The sequence below is a fragment of the Staurois parvus genome, unplaced genomic scaffold, assembly GCF_062004578.1.
Source record: "Staurois parvus isolate SC_StPar_1 unplaced genomic scaffold, SC_StPar_1.0 ptg000644l, whole genome shotgun sequence".
Taxonomy (NCBI): Eukaryota; Metazoa; Chordata; class Amphibia; order Anura; family Ranidae; genus Staurois; species Staurois parvus.
Window position 1 is genome coordinate 2,556,949 of NW_028318440.1, and position 23,103 is coordinate 2,580,051.

Genomic DNA, 23,103 nt, shown 5'->3' on the forward strand with positions numbered 1-23,103 from the left:
AAGCATGATAGCATCAAAAACGGTCTCTCATACTGTATGGCTTAATGTTGGGTTGACCCAACTCTTCCCCTAAGTGTTTCCAATGACTACCCTGATTTAAATTTGCGTATTCAGCCGTAGGTCTTTAGTGGATCCAGCAGGCCCAGGTCTTGTGGTTATGCGACATTCTGCCATATTTTATTGCTGTTTTCTCCATTGAGAAGATTTCTTCGCACTTCTTGTCCCAGTGGCAGAGAATCATAGAAACAGGAAGTGATGAAGAATCTTATCAATGAGGAAACAGTGGAGTTGATTTACTAATGGCAGATAGACTGTGCACTTTGCAAGTGCAGTTGCACTCTACAAGGCCATTTGCTCCAAAGCTTAGTAAATGAGCTGAAGCTTCACTTTGCAAAGACTAGAATCACAATGGGTTCAATTGCATTAGCAAAGTGCGCACTCTATTTGCCTTTAATAAATCAACCACAAAGAGTTAGCGCTTTTTTTTAGCAGAATGGAGAGGGTTTGAAACTACTATCTACTACTATCTACCTCTGCGTCTCCCAGTGACACCAGCCCATTTTTTTGTCCCGGTTTCACAGGGATAAAAAAACAAGAAGGCGAATCCCCCAACTGAGGTTACAGTAACAACCTGACAACAGTTATAACCATTCCCCATTTTAACCAACACAAAAATTGTTTTGGTTTGATTTGAGCTTCAGACCATTTTTGAATCACCAGCAACAACTCTCTTATTTACCAATGTGCTGTGCACAGTATTCTGGCTGCAGCAAAATATTCCAAAAGCAATAAAGTATGACCTGTGTTTCTGCAGCTTCAATGTTGTGAGAGACATTTCCATTTTGAACTGGGTCAGTAGATTCTTTAGGTGGTGTCACTTCCACTTCAACATTAGCACTGTTTGGAAGTTCAACTTTGTCTGTAATAAGAATAAAGGAACAGCAATAAACACTGTAAGAGCAGGAAAGTAAGAAAGTAGTACTTTTTTATAAAGCAGAATACCTGCCTTAGATCAAAGACACACATGCTTGCTTGTCTACAGTTGATATATTGCTCAAATAAATGAATCAGAACAAGGATGTGCCTGACTACAGTTGATATATTGCTCAAATAAATGAATCAGAACAAGGATGTGCCTGATGTCTGTAATACTGTTTTATATTTATGTACTGCCTGCCATTAAAACATCTACCACATCATTACATAAACATTACAACAGGTTAAAAAACAAATTAGTATGGTAATGCTGATATATACAGATGTAATTTTTTAGCTGCAATCTCCTGCGGACTTACAGCAGGTCCCCAACATTCAGGGCTGACAGAAAGTAGTTGAAAGGTACTGGATGTCCTAGTTTGCTTGGTTTATATTGGCCAGATTTCTGACGGGTGTACTTTAAGTACTGTATGGCGGATTAATTACCAAAATAGTAGTGTTCTTTAACCATTTGTGGATTTTGAGCATACCACAAACACCCTAAAAACATCTATATAAATACTTTGATGTGTGTAGTAAATCCTGCTCCTTTCCCCTTACTTGCAGCTCCCTGGCTGCATTTATTGGCAAATCCTTGCTGTCATCCTGACAGCCCAGACTTGCTCTGTATCACCGAAGCAGCTTTTGTTTACCCCTGTGCAAACTGATACTCACAGAACAGGGTCTGCAGTGTCAATACAAATTATGATTTAGCAATGTGATTTTACTGCATTGCAGTTAATCTGGTTTATTCATTGCAGATCAAAGGAGTGTCTTTTGCTCTACATAGAATGTCAGTTGAAGCAAGTGTTAAAGGAAAAAGAAATACGTGAATAAACTAGGTTCCTATTTAACCCCTTATTAAGCTTTAGTTATCTCTACTCAGCCCTGATTAATTCCTCCCTACCCTTCTCACCCGAGTCTTTTATTTCGCTGTTGTTATTTTTTTTTTCAACCTTTTGTGTTTGTTTTGTTCTTTAGTTTTTTGTAGCACATTAAAAAAAATCAATACAAAATAAAATGATTTATTTCAAGTGTTACTTATTTTACCATACTTTGTAAAAAGAAGTTTAATTTCCCTGTTGTTATAAACAGAAAAAATTATTGATTAAAAAGTGCACTTTTTATCAACAGTAACAATTATTGTTTTAAAATGAATACTGATCAAATTAGAAGAAAAAAAACCACAATGTTCTTCAATGAATGACATCTTTTATCTACAGATTGCTAATAAAACAAATATATTAGCAAAACAAAATTGGCAAGAAAAACATTGTATTTAACCCCCCCCCCAAAAAAAAAAACCAATATAGGTGTTACTTTACTATCTTAAATTATCATGTCAAATTATTAAGCCCATAGCAGAAATGTAAAAATGTATCTGGTCCACTTACAGTGATTTACAGGTTCAAGAGCTGAAGTGGTTAAATTACACAAAGCAGCATGAAAATCGATCTGCCATACTTGATATCAGTGTCAGATACATTCACATCTAAATATGTCAGATCATTGCAGACTATGTTTTATTATGCACATCACATTTGCCATTCCAATCCTAACTCTCTAGGCTTGAGCCCATTTGGTAGGTGTGTTCACTTTACCCTTGGTTTGCAATAATCTGCTAATCCTGCATTTGCAAGAATGTAAATTAAGCCTTTATACTGTCTACCTCTAATGTAAATAGGTAACATGTTTACTTTAAATATCTGCTAAGTATGTCTGCAATAGCGTATTCTATGTGAGCAACTCCATACATAAAACAAGCAATATCCTAGGGAACACCTGTGACTGTCTTGAACTTGAAGCATTGATTAAATAGCCAATTTCTATGCATAAATGTATCTGCTGCTATTATGGCCATAAAACACATTTTTTGGGAAAAGACATGAAATGCAGACATTATTGACACAGCGCTGTAATCACTCAGAAATGAATTTGCTGTGCTACCATGAAATGACCAATATTGCTGTACTTCACAGAGCAATTTTAGCCTCACATTCAAGCACTGAACAATACACTGAATAATATATGAATTTAATTTTCTATTCAGGAGACATAGCTGTACTGTCACCAATTCTTCAAAAGCTAAAAATGTTTTATGCATTAACCCAAATTTGTGGAATATTTTTTCTTTTGGGATCATCTGCAATGGTGGTGCTTAGCTGCTGCCTGCCTAATTATAGTCAGAATTATTAACCGTTGACCAGATTGTATAAGCTGAAGCTTGGCATTAAAAAAAATATTTTTGCTTGCATACGAGTGGGTGCTTTAACAGAACACAGCTTGACCTTATTCATTAACTCAGAAGTAGAAACAAAATAGAAAATTAAACATTTTCTACTGCTTTCATAAATAAACCATAATACCCTAATGGGGCTTATTTATCAAAAACAAAATACACTGTTCACTTTGCAAGGGAAGTTACACTTTGAAAGTGAATTTTCCCTAGAGCTTAGTGAATAAGATGAAGCGCCACTGACTTCCAGTATCCAATCATGTGCAAGTAAAACCATTGTTTGTTTTTATTTTTTCTTGTATGTGATTGGCTATTCTATGCAATGTAAAATGTTACCACATTCACTAAGCTCTGGGGAAAATTATCTTGTAAAGCACAACTCTCCTAGCAAAGAGAACAGCCTGTTTACCTTTAGTAAATCAACCCTTTTGCCTCTCAGTTCTTGATTGTTTCTAACAATTTAAAATAAGAGAGTTTTATTGCTGAGAACAATGTGAACAAACGCTGGGATGAAGGTGAACAACATTGGCTCTGTTATTTAATATTGTTATGCTCATTCACATCTCTGTGGTATGAACAGAGCCTTACAAAATTTTATTAGACATAAAGAATAGCTGGACTATTAAACCAAATTAGCTACTTCAATATATCCAGGGATACCAAGTAACCTTGGAGATATAACCTCTAACCTGTTCTTTTACTTTCCCTGTTGTCTCAGAACCAGGCAAAAGTAAACATTGCTTTGTTTACATTCAGCTTGTCCACATGCTGGTCTCTATCTGCGGACAAACAGTGAGGACAAGGAAGGAATCTGCTAAACTTACCTGTTTGGTTGAAGGTTTTCACTAACAGGTTTAATAAATGGTGATTTCTATGATGCAATGCACTTATGCAATCATTAGAGATCACAAACTGCTAGGAGCAATCAACCCTGTTTTGGCTCAGCTAAGCCTTGTTCATCCCTTTTTTTTACATGTGATTATAGTCTGCCAGCTGTGGAAGGAAGAATATCTAGAAGGATCAATGATAACTTCCTTGTTGTCAGTCCTAGTTTTGAGTTTTGTGTGCTATACATTATAACAGCTTGCTTCAGTTGGAATATGCACACTCACCTATACAGTTGACATCTCCATTAAGTCTTTCACTGTCTTCTACCTGGCACTTCTTTTTTGCCATTTTACTCAGAATTGAAGCCTTCTCTTTGAACTTTCCTTAAAATGTTAAACAGAAAGATATATTTAGAGATGAATAGATGTCACAATATTTCATAAGAAATCCCATGAAACACAGAAAGAATATTAGTAGCCACATGCTTGACTGTACACTTTATTAAACTGTAGGTATTAATAATTAATTTAAAGACAGCCTTAATAGCTGCAATGCAGATAATGTCATGCCAAGGGAAATAACAAACAAGTCACAAGTGTGAGACATGGAAAATGCGCAAAAAACAAACAAGTATTGTCATATCACATAAAGTAGTGTTAAAAAGAAACATTTTTCTTTGACACATTTAGGTGTGTAAAGACACATTAGTGCTTTTGTCTGTAAGGGTTCTTATTTATCCAGGTCATAATCTAGCTAGTATTCGCTTGTCACATTATCATGGTCTGCAAGTAGAAGCTTAACTTCCAATGCAGTTCTGCAAAGAAACTCTTAAAGTGGCCTTATATGGTTTGAAATTCAGCCTGTTCAGAAGGGACTGGATGATTTTCAATCCATAAGGAATAAATATGTGAATGAATGAGATTGTTAATCCCAGACAAACTACAGCACTCAGGAGTGGTTTGATAAACCAGACATAACATGGATGGTAATTGTAATAAATCTACCAATTGCACAGATCATACAAAATAGGTAAAAAACTAAAAGTACCAAGAAATAAGTAATGGAAATTGTGGAAAATAATGACTGGTGAATGACAATACTAATGGTATTTACCAACAGTAGTAAAAGGTTTGTGTAGGATGGCCCAGAGTGCTAAACATAGCTAAAAATAGGAGTTGCAGCTAGAGGACCAGGGTGTATGAGCTACCTGGTTGTACACAATCTATTGATTGACTTGTGTACAGCCAGGCTGTTAGGTTTTTCCTGAAAGATCAGTGCCACCAACTATGCTTGGAAACACTGGTCATTGTACTCTACCAGCGGTGGAGGCTCCCTGGAATGTTGATGGTTAAATAAAAAAATAATAATTCATGTATGGTTTGCCTTAGTCTTTCATTGGCCCATCTACTTTGAGAGTGAGTGCCCAAATGCTTAAAATTGTTGACCATGAGTTAAAAATTAATTTGTTAAAAAATGCATATAATGTTAGAAAATGCATTGTCTAAAAATGTTAAATACTTAAATTATTATTTTTTTAAATATTTTACCAATAAAGAACATATTTTCAAACATGACCATTGCCCACTTGAAACTTCTTCACTTTCTATGTATCTACAGTAGTCCTTAAAGCTGTATGATTTTCCCCCATGTAATATTAATGCAGTCCCCTTGAGAATGAGACTCCCAATCTTCAGTGCTTCAATAATTAGTTCAGAATGTCTCAACTTTCACAAATTACACAAATGTAAACTCTGCCTGACCTTTTATAAAAGTGATTTACTAAAACTGAAAAGTGCAAAAGTTGGTACAGCTTTGCATAGAAACCAATCAGCTTCCAGTGTTTTTTTGTCAAAGTTTAATTGAACAAACTGAAGTTAGAAGCTGATTTGCTACTATGCATAGCTGTACCAGTTTTAGTAAATTAAAACCTTTGTGCACTGAAACATCTGATCTCTCTGCATGCAGTATTTCAATAAGATATTACGCAGATATGACTTGTTTAAAGGACCACTGCAGAAAGTACAACTATCAACCTGATTATACACTGTGCAAGAGTACATTTTCCTGAAATCTGAGATCCTCTGCGTTCCCTCGATATTGGGGCTCTGTATGGAGCCTAAGTGAGTAGGCCTGAAGTTGGAATCTAAGGTTAGTATATTTTTTTCCACAAATGTTGTGATTTTGTTTTTCTAGTTTTTTTTATCTTGGGGGTACTAAATAGTGATCCTTATTGCTTAATAAACAATCTTTTTTATTTTAAATTTTGCTACTTAAAACAGGTACATTCAATTTACTTTAAAACAGTAACAATGGGTGTATTCATGAGCTGCGATAACATTACATTCTCATGTTCATTTGAAATTTTGCTGTATAGTTATGCATTAGCCATAGAAGCCCGAGTGGCTGCAATGGAGCCTGGAGGTTCAAATGGCTTATCAAAAACCAGGTCTGGAGACTTAGCTGCAAGGTATGTCTAGACGTAGCTAATACAGCCCAAACTCCTTGCCATTGTAGCGCATGTATCTCTATTCATATAATTCACTGTTTACAAAAAAGCGAAGCCAAGACTAAATTGCACATTGCATCAAGTCAAACAAACAGGAGTGGTGACATATAAAGTGCAATTACACATATTGATAGACTTTGCAGTTTAGGGCAATCAAGGCAATGAAAGGTGGGTACTGCAATTGTTCTCTATTATATCATGTAGATCCATATGTGCTTTAATTTACCTGCTTTGTGATTAAGAAACCTGGAATAATTATACAATAATTCAAATCAGGATGAAACATTACAGGGATGAAGAGGTGTCAATTTGATATACAGATTTACTTGTGTAAAACATATTAAAACTTTGGAAATAAAAAAAATCCCAATACATGTAAATGAATTGGTTTACGTGAAAATTATAGCATCTACAAATGGCGGTATATATTTTGGAATTTTTTTTTAACTAGTAATGGCAGCGATCAGCAACTTATAGCGGGACTGCAGTACTGCGGGACTGCGGTGGGCATTCTGCCACTTGGTGCGAACTGATTAACTGCCACTGACATCACCAGTTACACTAATACAATGATCAGTGCTAATAAAAAGCACTGACACTGTACTAATGACACTGGGCAGGAAGGGGTTAACATCTGGAGCGATCAAAGGGTTAACTGTGTGCTGTTTTACATACTCTGCTGTGTGTTTTGCTAGAGAAACATGCTGCTGTGTATTTCTCTGCTGTGCAGAGAAATACACAGCAGCATGGTCTTGCTGGCAGGACAGACACCTGTGTTGTTTACACACAGGTCTCTCCTCTGTCAGTGTTATTCAGCGATTGCTGGGTCCCGGCGGGTAATCCCTGGCCGGAACCCAGTGATTGACATCCGTACCCGCCAATTTGAATTGCAAATCACGTATATATACGTGCTTTCACGCAGCCTTGTTTCCCTGTAGCATTAATTCTATTAAAGGCGGTGGGCAAGTGGTTAATTGCATCCCTAAGCTTACTCTGATATGCACATTTCAGCATTCCTCTTAAACTAAAAAAGTAAACGCAGACTTGTCTGCTTTTTTTTGCCACATTTTGATAAATATATTTAACTGATGCAATATAAAAACAATTATAGCCAATTATAAGCTAAAGTCTTGCTCATTGTCACTGTTTATTTGTCACCCATGTTCAGTCTGTGTTGAAACATTCTTCACAGTATTCAAATAATAGGGTCACAGTTCTAAACCATTGGCTGCTATAGGAATTACTAAAAAGTAAATATATAGCTTACATTATATTATCACGTTATGTTCTTTTTTTCAATTACAGCAAAAAACGAAAAAAAAAATAATATATATATATATATATACAAAGTTTTTCTTTGGACATACTTTGGACATACTTATCTTATGCTGTGTGCACATGCTATTGTAAGGAAGGTGCATACATGTTTTCAAAATTCCATGTGAATGCAAAAATGCAAATTTGAAGTTCTGTGTCAAAGAATTTTGGTAGCATTGTTTTCTCTAAATTCTCCAACTTGATGCTCTGAATGTATAGGACATTGATATGGAATGTCTAAATTACTAACACACATTTACTTTCTGAATACTAGCATGTGAAGGCAAGGTTAGTAGATTCTACAATGCCCCTGTTGTGCTTACACTGCAGGGGCATTGTACCTTTGAGCTGGAAATGAGAGGGCAGGATCCTTACCCTCTTGACAGTGAGATGTTGTGCATCTCCAGCTATTCAGTGGGTCCCTCTTCTTCTTCCTTCATCTCTCGCAGCTCCAGTACCAAGCTCAACCACTGGCCATGAGGAACAGGCTTCCTGGCTACAGATAAGCTTAATTACCTTGTATTTGTGAGTACAATTCTTTTAATTTTTCATATTAAATTATTTGTATTGCATCAACGTGGTGTGCTTTGTTATTTTGTTTCTGGCTATTGCCAGCCTATTGTCTGAAGCTTCAAGTCCTATGTTCTATGCCATGTTCATACCACTTTCCTCTAAATGTCACTATTTACAATTGTTACATGTATTGTATGGACTATAATCTGTCCATGTGTGTTCAGTTGCTGTTCCTGTTAGGATATACTTATGGATGTCTGAATTTGTTAATAAAGCACTTTATAAGTACTTTACCTCCCACACTAAAAGACACAGGGTACAACAAGATATTTTTTGAGAACTATATACTTGCAGCTAATCAGAAGGACTTACCTACTACCAGAAAGTGTGTTTTAAATAATATATTGCCTGGGTGCAGAAGGACAGCATATTTTTTATGCTCCACCAGCAGCCGTTGAAATTTATGAAACAACTCACAATTTATTATACAACTTTCTTGTCCCAAAGGTAATGTGGTTGCAGACCAACATAAACACAGGCAATATGGACAGCATGATGGCAAATTCACAACAAAATCATAGAAGTTTTGAGAGAGTTAGCTGTTGCCTGCTCATTTGGTGCTCTAACAGAGGAAATGATAAGAGACTCACTAGTAGAAAAAATTAACTAACTATATTAGAGAAGGCTTGCTTCTGTAGCACAATTTGACTATAGCAAAGGCTAATACAATTTCAAGGCAAAGTGAAACTGCTGTGGCTGATGAAGGTCATTCTCCTATCCCTACCCATAACAACCAAACTGGAAAAGGAATGAGACATGTGAATACCTTCTGTTTTAAGAAGGCTTTACTGTGCTACACATTAGTTCAGTTGAAGGGCTTTTTGATTCCTTTAGTCCTTTCCCACGTAACCTGTATGGTTATACTGTCTTTTGGTGTTCGTCTGGAAACTCCATTTTCGCACAGCTCAAAAACAAGCAAGTAAATAAAAATCTTCTAACTATATTGGACAAAATGTATATGTGTGACTCCAAAAGAGACATCAAAAGGATTGACATATATGTAAGTTGTCGCTGCTCCCTTGGTTTGAAGGTGCAATATCTAGTGCTTTCATCCTGATCTTTCTTTTACTATCTGGCAAGTGAATACCATGGAACAAGCACAAAAGAACATCAGATAACACACATTTAGGTACAAAGATATTTTATGTTTGAAAAAAACCAGAGTGACACATAAGAAAGCCACCCCAGTACTATGGTGGGTATCAAATGTAGATCCTATGTGAACATAATTGGATGGTTGTACTGAACACAATAGTCTAATGTATGCCTTCTGTAAATAAACCACATTTTGAAATTTTTACATTTTGCGGAGAAGCTAAACTCATAATTAAACATATTTTACCCATTAAGTAATATTCTTATCCATGATAAAGTGAATTACAACAGAATTACACATTGGACCAATATGCAACTAATGAAAAAAAGGTTTCTGAATGAAGATGAAACACAGACCAAACATTGAACACTCAGTGCAACTGGAGTAAGAGGAGTTACACTAAGGTATCTATTTATCTGTGTTTTCACCAAAGATTCCCACAACGTTTACCCAAGATTTACACATATGTAGGTGAACAATATGTGAATCATTGGAAAATGTTGTGTGAATCTTGGGTGAAAATACTGATAGATAGACCCCTAAGAGTATATACGCTTATCCACCCAAGCTGAAAATTTAAATTTTCTAATATTTATCCAACCACACTGCAAATAAGCAGAACACTAAGCTCTGCACTGCTTAACAGCACATACAGTATCTCCATAGTTACTTTCCCAATGTGTATACAAGCCCTGACATACATTGTTATTTTAACACAATACGTTTTTAATAACAAAAGAAGAGCAGAGCTATAAGGCTTGAGTGAGTGCAGTGGGATACACCAGGCAATTATAATAAGGAACACAGTCTTTTGAACCTCACTAACTTTAAGTACTCTACTAAGAATGGCAAACCAGTTCTAAATCTTCATCAAGCTGATAAAGCACTTAAGGTATGCTATGACATGCCTTGCTTTTGACAGATAGGACTTTTTTATGTGTGCTTTAAGGTATCCTAGCTGGCACCATCAGGTTGATAAATTAGGACCTATGTGTCTTTCTGCTGCACAGCTTCATCATCTCACTAGAGATAAAAGAAAGGGAAACAGTCTTTTTTTGGTATATAGATATGGCGGAGAGCCACCAAAATCCAAAACCACTACACACCACAATTTGGAAACTGATCACCCTAGGTTAAACTAGTGTAACGAGGGTGAACAATTCAAATGTAACTACTGTACTACAGAAATACAGGAATAAAAGGCCGTTATTTATTTTATTTCTAAAAACAATAGTTCCCTGGCTGTGATGCTGATTCAAGGTCTTCAATATTATCAGAGGCATTGATATGGAAAATGATATGTATAAAAATGATATTTGCGCTTATTGAAAAAAGAATGTGAAAGAATATATGTGCTGCTACCAAAAAAGTTTGAATATTAAACTCTGAAAAATTCCCTCTTAACTTGGTGCACTTCTCATCTTATTAAACATTAAATAAAATAATTATAACCAATAGTGCAACAATCAGCTGCCTTATTTATATAACAATGTCCAGAAAAAGTGCCTTGTACAGTCCAATGAAATTATTTCAAAGGTGAAGTTCTCAGTCCAAACAAATTCACTTTCCAGTGAGAAAGATCCTCTGAGTGATGAATTGTGATTTCTTCACCACATAATAAATAACCAGCCTCTTACCAAATATATTGATCTCAATATAAAAAGATCAATACACACTTGTGTGCTCTCAATCGGCAGTAGCCCCACTGTTATCAGCCTCTGATTGCCTCATCTCCATGCTGTCACAGCTAAAAGGGAAATTCTTTCCGATTGTAAAGATATAATATCCCTCCAAAGATAACACCAGGGGAGCCACAATTGTGTTATATTGTAAAACATAATGCTTTTTAAAAACAGACATATACTCACAAAATCAGGAGATATTGGAACGCCAAAACAGATTCCGAAATCCCAATGTCAGCATGTGTGTGACGTCAACAGCTAGGCTCCACCCAACATGTTTCCCCACCAATCAGCATCGTCAAGGGTATAGAGCACGTCCGGCACCCCCAGTCACAGATTTTATATACTACAGAAGTTGTTTATTCTGTGAATGTGCGAGCCGTCCATATTATTTTACCTCCGATATAATCATCATCTGTCCTTTCAGTATTGATTTAAGCCACGTTGGATGATGGCTTAAATCAATACTGAAAGACTAGCTCTTTAGGTTGCATCAGAACTGTTTGGATATTGGAGATTTTAATCAACAGTCTCAGGTTCTAAAAAGCAGATTTATGGAAAAGGGATACCAGGAATCTTCAGCTGATTAAGTAATTAGAGAGTCCCTGCTGGAAAGAAAGGTAAATAAGAACTCCAATCAGAATATGAATCATCAGTTCTCCTTCATTACCACCTTTTCCAATTATTTTGGATTGGTTAAGAACATCTTTAACTGCCTCCCGCCTGTCGTATTGACAAATGCTCTACCTAGTACTCAGCGGATCACCGATCGCAGTAAAGAGCCAATGACGTAGGCTCTTTACCATGTGATCAGCTGTGTCCAATCATAGCTGATCACATGTAAAAAGGGAATGCTGGTTGTCAGCAGTCCTCTCCTCATGCTGACAGCGCATGAGTGGAGGAGAGCCGATAAGCGGCATTCTTCAGAGCAGACATCTACACTGATAATCAGGGCACTGATCATCAGTTCCCTGATGTTCAGTGTAGTCCCATCAGTGCCCATAAGCGATGCCTTTCATTGCCCATAAGTGCTGCTTTTCAATGCCCATAGGTGCTGCCTTTTAGTGCCCATCAGTGATGCCTCTCATTGTCCATCAATGCTGTCTATCAGTGCCCATCAGTGATGCCTGTCAGTGCCCATCAGTGCCACCTATCAGTGTCTACTCATCAGTGCAATCTATTAGTACCCATCAGTGCTGCATATCAGTACCCATCAGTGCCACCTATCAGTGCCCATCAGTGCCTTCTATCAGTGCCACATATAAGTGATGCCTGTCAGTGCCCATCAATGCCTCCTCATCAGTTCCGACTATCAGTGCTGTCTATCAGTGCCCATTAGTGCTGCCTAACAGTGTCGCCTCATCAGTGCACATCAGTGAAAGAGAAACATTACTTATTTAAAAAAATGTACAACAGAAAAACTAAGAAAAACTTTTTTTCAGCAAATTTGTGGTCTTTTTTTTTGTTTAGCAAAAAATAAAAAAACAATGGTGATTAACCTCCCTAGCGGTCTCATTATGTCAGTATTTCTGTGCTCAAAGCGGTACATTATTTTCAATGGAAATATGTTGTTTTTTTATTGTAGGCGTGTAATTTTTAGGAATAACTCACTGAAATCTGTCCAAACAAGAGTCTAGTAAACATCCCGGGTATGATAAAATTTGAAACACAAAATCATAAATTATAATATAATAAATAATCATAAAAAATAATAATATAATAATAATACATTTAATTCAATAATGTAATAAAACCAAAAACACTGACATTTGAAATAGAGCGCCAAGTTCACACATCACTGAGCAAAGTCTCAAAATCATTTTCAGTGTCTGATGACGAATTTCCCCACGAATCATTATCACTCAATTCTGCAAGTGGTTCTAATTTACTATCGCTGTTCTCTAGGTGGTCTAAAACTACTTTTGACCTAAAGGGACGCTTTTTGGACACCATGGACGTTTCTCAGTTTCCAGGCAGAAAGAACAGTAAAAATGCAGGCAGGGCACAGGACAAAGCACTAGGGACAAAATGTATGTGAAATGGTTTGATACAGTAATGTTATACTATGTGATTTTAGTGTATTTAGTGAATGTCACTTTTTGACATTTTTAAATTTCCCCTGTAGGTCCCGACGTCGCAAGGGAACGGAACCCGATAGACAGATGCCAGCATCGGCCGGAGGAGATTGCTGGGAACGCTGCAGGGGGGACATCACGGGAGCGAAGGACAAGGTATGTGCAGAAGGAATCCCGGAGCAACGCTGCAAGGTATTCCCGAGTGTAACTCAGGGTTACCGCTTGTGGTGCTGAATCTTTACCCCGTGCTACACTCGGGAATACCTCCAGGGAGGTTAAATATCACCAAAAGAAAGCTCTATTTGTGTATAAAAATGACAGAAAATTTCATTTGGGTACAGTGTTGCATGACCATGTAATAGTCATTCAAAATGTGACAGCACTGAAAGCTGAAAATTGGCTTGGGCAGGAAGGGGGTGAAAGTGCCATGTAGGCAAGTGGTTAAGAAACACTGGAAGGTATTAAAGAATGACAAGATACCAAGATCTGTTACCTAATAATCCTTCAATCATTTTTTGTAAAGCGACTGCATTTCTCTGAATGTTGTAGATCCTAACCCAAAAGTCATTCTTTTTGGGGATATGGAAGAATTCTACCCTTATCAGAGATGTTCCATATGTAAAACCCTGGGAAGAGGTGCAATTAAAACTAAAGAATTTAGTTCCCAGATCACACAGGAAAAATTGAAAATTCAGGACTTTATTTCATGTTATTCTAAATTTGTCCATATATTGGAATGCCCATGTGGCTTCCAATACATTGGGAGGACCTCATGGACACTACAAGTGAGAATTAACTAACACATTTTCAACATAAACAAGGGATTTAGAGGACACAGCCTGTCTAAGCATTATCATTTATGTCACAATAAGGACACTTCTTTTCTCATAGCCATACAGGGCTGTGTTTAATATTGATTGGACCCTGGGCAAACATATTCTTGGGCCCCCCCTCATGCAATTTTGCTCTCCACCCCAACATCCCAAAAAACAAACATACACACCCATAGACTTGCCTCCAAAAACTTTCATAACGTAAATATAAAGAACTGGTCCACACTCACTGATTGGTCCAGTCTCACTGACTGGTTGCTAAAGATTACAGTATATCCTTACCGCTCACTGATTGGTTGCTAGATGTTACTGCACATCATTACCCCTCACCCATTGGTTGCTGGACATTACTACTAACCCATTGGTTGCTAGAGGTTACTGTTTATCAATATTGCTCACTGATTGCTTGCTAGAGGTTGTAGCATATAATTACATTTCACTGATTGGTGGCTAGAGGTTACATCACATCATTATTGCTCACTGATTGGTTGCTTGTGGTTAGAGCACATAATGTTCACTCACTGATTGGTTGCTAGAGGCTAGAATACATCATTATTGTTCACTAATTGGTTGCTAGAGATTACAGCAGATCATTGTTGTTCACTGATTGGTTGCTAGAGGTTACAGCACATCTTTACCGCTCACTGATTACTTGCTAGAGGTTACAGCACATCAATATTGCTCACTGACTGGTTGCTAGAGGTTACAGCACATCAATATTGCTCACTGATTGGTTGCTAGAGGTTACAGCAGATCACTAATGTTCACTGACTGGTTACTAGAGGAAGGGCCAGTGCAAGAATTTTTATCTACACAGGCGAAGGTGCATTTTGCTGCCCCCCACCCCACTGTCGTCTTGGGCATTTTTGGATTAAAATTAATATTGGGCATGGCTTAATACAATGTAGATTCAGAATAAAAACAATGACGGAATCTGAGATTTAGCCCAAATTAAATTCACCAACTATACACACAGTCCCCCTTTCCCCCACACACTGTCCTTCCCTACACACTGCGCACCCTCTGCACATTGCCCCCCTTTTCCTCTGCAAACATTGCCCCCTGTCCACACTGCACAAATCCCCCCAACCCCAGCCCCCTGCACACAATGCCCCCTACCTCCCACTGGTACACATTGCCCCCTCTGTGTAAACACTGCCCCATACATGTTGCCCCCCCTGCAAACATGCAAACATGGGTTGGGGGGGTTAAATGATAACTTCACTTTTTAACAAAAAGTAATAAATGCACATTTTTTTGCAGGTAAAAAAACTTGCATTTACTATTTTTGTTTTAGGAACCTGGAAAGCATTGCACCAGCTGATCGCTTGTTTCCATGCAGATCTCCTGCAGACTAACAGTGTATGCTGTACAATGTATGGGCAGGCAGTTTGACACTGACAGGAAAAATCAATGAACTACCACAGCGCTCAACAGCAGGGGCGGACTTACCATTCGGTCACTCGGGCACTGCCCAAGGGCCCAGGGCCAGGGGGGACCCCATGAGAGGATCCTGGGAGGACAGGGTGGGATGGATAGAGTAAGCCAGCTCTGGGTTTGATCTTGAGAGGAGAGAGAGGCTGAGAGAGCCGGGAAGGAGGAGGAGACTTCCCGAACCGGCAAGAGGACTCCGGGTGGGGTCGGCATGGTCTCAGCAGCGCAGCCAGCAGGTAGGCTGTGCACGTGACTCACTCACATTATATCTCTCCTCATGTTCCAAATTATGATTTGCACACAGGCCCACTTCTTTCATAAGACACTCCTGGTTGTGTCATAAAGATGGCTGCCACGTGGCAGCTATCTTTAAACCTAGAAGTACCCAGCAGCTTCTACAGAAAGAAGCCAAGAACGTCCAGACAGGCTATGCTGCGGTAGATATTTAAAGGTCCCCTCTACGCAGCTGTGCTGTAATATGTAGTTGGGGCTTGAGTGTGGGTGTGGCTTGAGTGTGGGCAGGGACACAGGGGGCCCCATTATCTCCTATTGCCCGGGGGCCCCATGAGTTGTCAGTCCGCCCCTGCTCAACAGCACCCTGATAGTTCATTGAGAATTAAAAGGCAACATTACACCTGTCTTCAGTCCTGCAGAACATCACACCTGTCTCCCCTCTCCCTGTCCTGCAGAACATCATTCCTGTCTCCAGCCGTGCAGAACATCACACCTGTCTCCTCTCTCCCTGCAGAACATCACACCTGTCTCCCCTCTCCCAGCCCTGCAGAGCATCACAGCTTTCTTCCCTCTCCCAAGCCGGCAGAACATCATACCTGTCTTCACCCCTGCAGAACATCACATCTGTCTTCATCCCTGAAGAACACCACACCTGTCTCAAGCCCTGCAGAACATCACACCTGTCTTCCCTCTCCTAGCCCTGCAGAACATCACACCTGTCTCTGGCCATGCAGAGCATCACACCTGTCTCCCTCCTCACAGCCCTGCAGAGCATCACAACTGTCTCCTTCCTCCCAGCCCTGCATGGCATCACACCTGTCTCCCTCCTCCCAGCCCTACAGGGCATCACACTTGTCTGCCCTTCCCACTCCTGCAGAGCATCACACCTGCCGCCCTCCTCCCAGCTCTGCAGAGCATCACACCTGCCTCCCTTCCCTGCAGAGCATTGCACCTGCCTCCCTCCTCCCAGCCCTGCAGAGCATCACACCTGCCTCCCTGCCCTGCAGAGCATCACACCTGCCTCCCTTCTCCCACCCTTGCAGAGCATCACACCTGCCTATCTCCTCCCTGCCCTACAGAATATCACAACTGTTTCCCTCCTCCCAGCCCTATAGAGCATCACACCTGCCTCCTTCCTCCCAGTCCTGCAGAGCTTCACATGAAAACAGAGATATTTTACAGGGCTGGGAGAAGGAAGACAAAGCACTGTCAGTAAATTAAGGAACTTACCTTGCTTCTGCTGCCCCCCCTCCATACCACGGAGCTCTTCAGACCTGCCTCCACGTGGCTGGAAAAGCTCTCAGTCGGAACTGCAGCAAACCAGGAGGAAGGGTCAAGGCTGAGTCCAGTGCAGGATTATTTTAGCAGGCAGAGCAGAGGATCACACTACATGCACTCACTGTAGCAGGGTGCCAGAATTATACCCCCACACATCCCTGCTCCACATGTTGTGGGCTGAAACGGCAGCTGCTCTGGGCCCCACAACAATGACAGGGCTTGGGGCAGCTGCCTCTTTTGCCCTGTGTTAAAGACAACCCTGTAGCCATAGATAAGTACTGTATAATCCCCATTGGAGGGGTGATAATAGAATTCGCAGAATATCCAGGGTTGAAACCAGGTGGATATATTCACTAAAAACCTATTATCCCCATGGACTTAATATAGAATAGGATATCAACTGTTTTATTAATAATAGCTAACTGATTGGGTATTGTGATTGATTATCTACAATTTTGTCCTGGTTATTTTAAATATTGAATATAGTTTAATAGTAGAATTGTTATTTGACCAGATTTGATAGGAAGGATTGTGTATTTTGAGCATATTTTTTCAAGTAGTTCCATTAAAAAAAATAAACACTAGATGGCATAGACCACTTTGATATTTTCGGTATTTGAAGTGGTTGTGCTCGTTTGCTTAATATATAAATGGGATTACAATTTTTAATGGATTTGTATTTGGGAACGTTGTTTTCCATTTGTTTTAATAGTTAATATTAGAATCTGTTATGATGATTATATTGAAGCCAAGGTAAAACAATACGGACGGCTCACACATGAATAAACAACTTTCATAGTATATAAGATCTGTCATTGGTGGTGTCAGTGTCACGGCCATATTCCATACTTCTGACGCTGCTGGTTGGTGGCTAAACATATTGGGCATGGCCTAGTCGGTGATATCACGCACATGCCGACATTGGGATTTCGGCGTCTGTTTGATATGCACTCTATCTTCTGATTTTGTTAGTGCAATATATGTCTGCTTTTAATAAACATTTGTTCTTGCAATATAACACCATTGGGCTCCCCTGGTGTTCTCTTTGGAGGCATATTATATCTCTACAAAAGGAAAGAATTTCCCTCTTACCCATGATAGCGTAGAGATGAGGCAATGAGAGGCTGATGGCAGCGGGGCTAGTGCCAATTGAGAGCACACAAGTGTGTACTGATTTCTTTATATTGAGATTAATATATTTGGTAAGAGGCTGGTTATTTATTATGTGGTGAAGGAATCACGATTCACCATTCAGAGGATCTTTCTCACTGAAAATTGCTTTGATTTTGTTTGGACTGAGAACTTCACCTTTGGAATAATTTCAATGGACTGTTTTATTTAACAAGGCACTTTTTCTGGACATTGTTATATAAATAAGGCGCCTGATTGTTGCACTATTGGATATAATTATTTGATTTAATGTTTAATGAGTTGAGAAGCGCACAAAGTTAAGAGGGAATGATATGGAAAAAGCATGCAGCTTAGAAAGTCAGAGTGAAGTTAGAAATTGTGATCCTGCTTGTCCAGGTCAAAGAAGAAAGGAGAAATCAGCAATGACAGTTTTTTGAAATACAGGTTTTCTTCAATGTTATACAACTCAGCATGGCAAAGCACACTGTAATGTTCTGTAAAATAATGTATTTAATCAGGATGCCCATGGGAACAAAGCTTTCTTTCTAGAGCTAGCAGAAATTAGATCAATTATACTGATAAATATATCTTTTAAACTAATGATTGCATTAGTTTAAAAGGAAAAAGCTTCATTGTACTGAGCAATAATTAAGAGAGCTCTGCATTATTTTCTATAATCCCTGTACATAGATCAGGTAATCCACCACTATGTGTCACTCAATGCTGACTGACCCCAGATCTAAAGCAGCTAGTTCTCCATTGCTGTGATACATATAAAAGTAATGAGAGACCCAGTCTACCAGTATCCACTCAATGCTTAAATATCCATAGTTGGAGATTTGCACCCACCCTAGAAGCACTCTTAGATTGATTACCACTTCGGCTAACTCTGCTGAATTGCAGAGACGTAGTGTAGTGCCATAGCAGTAGGACAATGTACAACACACATACCATGCTCCTAAAAAAGGGTCAGGTACCAAAGGGTCAAAATTATTGGGCTGCAGTAATGCAGTTTATGCTAACAAATTGCAGCAGCCTGGGGAAAATGGTAATGGACACAAATTAATTGACTATACTCAAGATTTATCAGAAGGGAAGGGAGTTTCATGCCTGTTGGTGTGGGTCACTATAGTCAGCATATTAAACACTTCTCATATACAGTATATCATACATTGAAATTGTATAGGCAAAGGTATGTATGAATTTACATGAATATACTTATATTTTATTGAAATAAGTAAAATTCTAATTAACATATACATGAGATTCAAGGGGTTGAGACAGGTCTTCACTAAAAAGTAAATATTATATCTACTGTATCACCCATTAACCTCCCTAGCGGTCTGATTATGTCAGTATTTCTGTGCTCAAAGCGGTACATTATTTTCAATGGAAATATGTATTTTTTTATTGTAGGCCTGTAATTTTTAGGAATAACTCACTGAAATCTGTCCAAACAAGAGTCTAGTAAACATCCCGGGTATGATAAAATTTGAAACACGAAATCATAAATTATAATATAATAAATAATCATAAAAAATAATAATATAATAATAATACATTTAATTCAATAATGTAATAAAACCAAAAACACTGACATTTGAAATAGATCGCCAAGTTCACACATCACTGAGCTCAGTTGCAGAATCGTTTTCAGTGTCTGATGACGAATTTCCCGACGAATCATCACTCAATTCGGCAAGTGGTTCTAATTTACTATCGCTGTTCTCTGCTGGTCTAAAACCGCTTTTGACCTACAGGGACGCTTTTTGGATGTCATGGACGTTTCTCAGTTTCCAGGCAGAAAGGATGGTAAAAATGCAGGCAGGGCACAGGACAAAGTACTAGAGACAAAACTGAGGTGAAATGGTTTGATATAGTAATGTAATACTATCAGATTTTAGTGTATTTAGTGAATGTCAAATTTTTACATTTTTGAAATTCCCGCCGGTTCCATCCCCGTAGGTCCCGTACATACCGATGCTCGCAGGGAATGGAACCCGGAAGACGGATGCTCGGCATCGGCCGGAGGACATGGCCAGGGACGCTGCTGGAGCGAAGGACAAGGTAAGTGATCGAGGAATCCCACAGCAACGCTGTAGGATAATCCCGAGTGTAGCTCGGGGTTACTGCTTTTGGTATTGAAAGTTAACACCGAGCTACACTTGGGAATACCGCCAGGGAGGGTTAATGTCAAAGTTAGTGAGTTGATTAATGGTTTGCTATTTTCTTCCTCAACAATCAATGTAACATTTGTAAAACAAATAAAGATTGTAATGTTCGATTTTCTTTAAAAAATGCAAGAAATACCGTATTTAAAGCTCTGGTGTACTTTGTGTGACCACACACCTGCAGTTATTTGCTTAGCTGAGCATGCAGATTGAACAATCCAGCTGATTATGAGCAAGACTGATTGCTTCATCATGACTCATGACAATGGGAGCAAAGAGGCAATCAGAAGACTACTCATGGACAATAATTACACAATACAATCAGTCATGGAAAATGACACAATGAGTACTCTCATCTTGAACATATACTGTACCTAATCTCTGCTGCAAGCTATATCTTAAAGTGCCTCAGTCTTTAAAAGAAAACAACTTCATGAGAAGTTTCTATTTCCTAATTTATGTACAGTATTCCAGTTCCAATTAAGTTGAAAATCTTCACTCATTAAATTAGGTAAAATTTTACTGCAATTATACAACTATGGGAAAATCAAATCCCTGTTTATTTTAAATGAGGTTAAAAGGGGGAATCACGCTTTTATCAGCTAATGAAGAAAGAGTCTGATTGCCTCTAAAACAGTTCTTTATTGGCTGCTAGCACCCAGGCTTTGGACAGATTTTCCAAGGTTCCCGTGACAGCTTTATGACAAGTTCTTTGGATCTTATCACCGACATCTACTGCCTCTCCATGATCCCAGTGGCTCCAGTCGGGACTATTACCACAGCTGAAAGCTTCACATTGAGCTAATTCTATGCCTGTTTCACAGTGACGCTTGTGAGTGCATTACCATTGTTTTATTATTTCTGTTGGTTAACATAGCCCCCCATGCACTATCCAATTTTGGTTGCACAAATTCAGTTCTGATTTTTAGCAAGTGAAGCACTGATTTTTTTTGTTCGTTTTTTTCCTATATTTTAAAGTTGCACTTATGTCAGAAATTTGGTTTTATTTATAAAGACTATATATATCACAATGGCTAAATATGGGTCTGTAGTGCATGGTCAAAAACCTTAATACCATAAATAATAATATTTATTAGATTTTGGAAATTCTAGATAAATTCTTGAATAATGCAGTTGACTAAAAAACAACAAGACTAAAACAATTCAGATGACTAAAATTCAAGTAAAACTAAAATGGCTTTTTAGTCAAAAGACTATGACTAAAACTAAATTGAAATTTGATGTCAAAATTAACACTGCAGGCAAGTCTGTCATAATGTATTAGAATTTGGTGCATGCTAGCATATTATGCCATTAACTTGTAGGGGATCTGGTATTTTTTTTTCTTTAGACTTCACTAATGCTCTAAAAGGGAAAGAACCCAACTTATAGAGGACCTACTTAACTAGATCACTCAGTTGGAGCACCTACATAAAAAGCCCTAGTGGAATCGAAATCTCTTCGCCACTTCCTTAAGTCTATTCTAATGGATTAGGCTAAAACAACATAGTTTCTATGAATACATGAATCAGTGTAATAAGTTCCTAGCTAATGATGCGGCAGTGTGGAACCAAAATATATATACCTTTAATACATAAAGCAAACGGCACCTCAATTCACCTGCCTTAGAGGAAGCAAAAGCATTCAGAGAATATTATGCCACTCTATACGATATTACACCTAAATGGATGGCCTTAGCAGATAGTGGTCCTAGGAAGAGAGTTCAGGAGTATAATAGGAGTTCAGGCCCTTAGTCCAGACACCATTGCTAGTTTGAAGAAACCAAATAAGTCTCTCAAATTTTTCTAGGCAACCAGACAAAATAGCCTCTCTCAGGCCTACTATAAATGTCTTCAAGATTGACTGGCCCAACGCTTTGCATCAGCCTTAAATGCCATTTGCCATCAACATGCTAAACATCCAGAAACATTAGCCACACACATTTCTGTCATACCCAAGGAAGGGATTGATAACACACAATGCTCCAACTTTAGGCCCATTTCTTTGCTTAATGTGGATTTGAAATTATTCACCAAAATACTTGAATTGCACCTAATTCCCCTATTAAATGATATTGTACAATGTGATTCGGTGGCCTTAATGCCCAGCAGAGAGGCACGAGATGGGAAGATTCGAGCAATTGATTCCATCCACTCTGGGAAAGGCCATGCAAACGCCCTTTCTTTCCACCAACGTGGAGAAGGCCTTGGACAGGGTGGATTGGCCTTTCATTAAACTCACGTTGGAAACCATAGGCCTGGGTTCATCCATGAGGACATAAATTGAGCCTCTCTACTCAACACCTATGATGCAGGGGCCAATGAAGTTCTTTCACCTCCATTCAATATCAGGAACAGAATGAGGCACAGTTGCCCCGTCGCTTATAATTTTCAGTCTGACACTTTAACCGTTCTAATGGCACATCCGGAATAATCAACATCCTTTGCATATGCAGATGACTTGCTTTTCAATCGGATGTTACCATTCTCAGTCTGATGGCTCTCAGTCTCAGTCTGAGTTCAGATGTTACGGAGATCTAATTTCCATATTAACTATCAGAAATCAGAGGTTCTTAGTTTTAACCTGTCAGATTCCATGATGTGGAGACTGTAGCACTATTTTGCATTCAAGTGGACATCATCCCATATTCGCTACCTAGGCTTTGTGAAACTTATTGTAGAAATTTGGCAATGCTGAAGCTGACTGAACTCCTGTGAATGCTCAGGAATGACGT

The 23,103-nt window shown here is 38.7% G+C and overlaps 1 protein-coding gene across 5 annotated transcripts in view; it reads right to left on the minus strand.

The window, feature by feature from the left end:
- The window catches only part of SLC24A2 (solute carrier family 24 member 2), a 256,795-nt gene that overhangs the window by 34,396 nt on the left and 199,296 nt on the right, over window positions 1–23,103 (minus strand). For all 5 annotated transcript variants that reach the window (XM_089693969.1, XM_089693970.1, XM_089693966.1 and 2 more), the window contains 2 exons: window positions 4,324–4,422; window positions 801–919 (listed from right to left, as the gene is read on the minus strand). In XM_089693969.1, coding sequence (XP_089550095.1) covers window positions 801–919; window positions 4,324–4,422 — 218 coding nt within the window. The remainder of the gene's footprint in view (window positions 1–800; window positions 920–4,323; window positions 4,423–23,103) is intronic.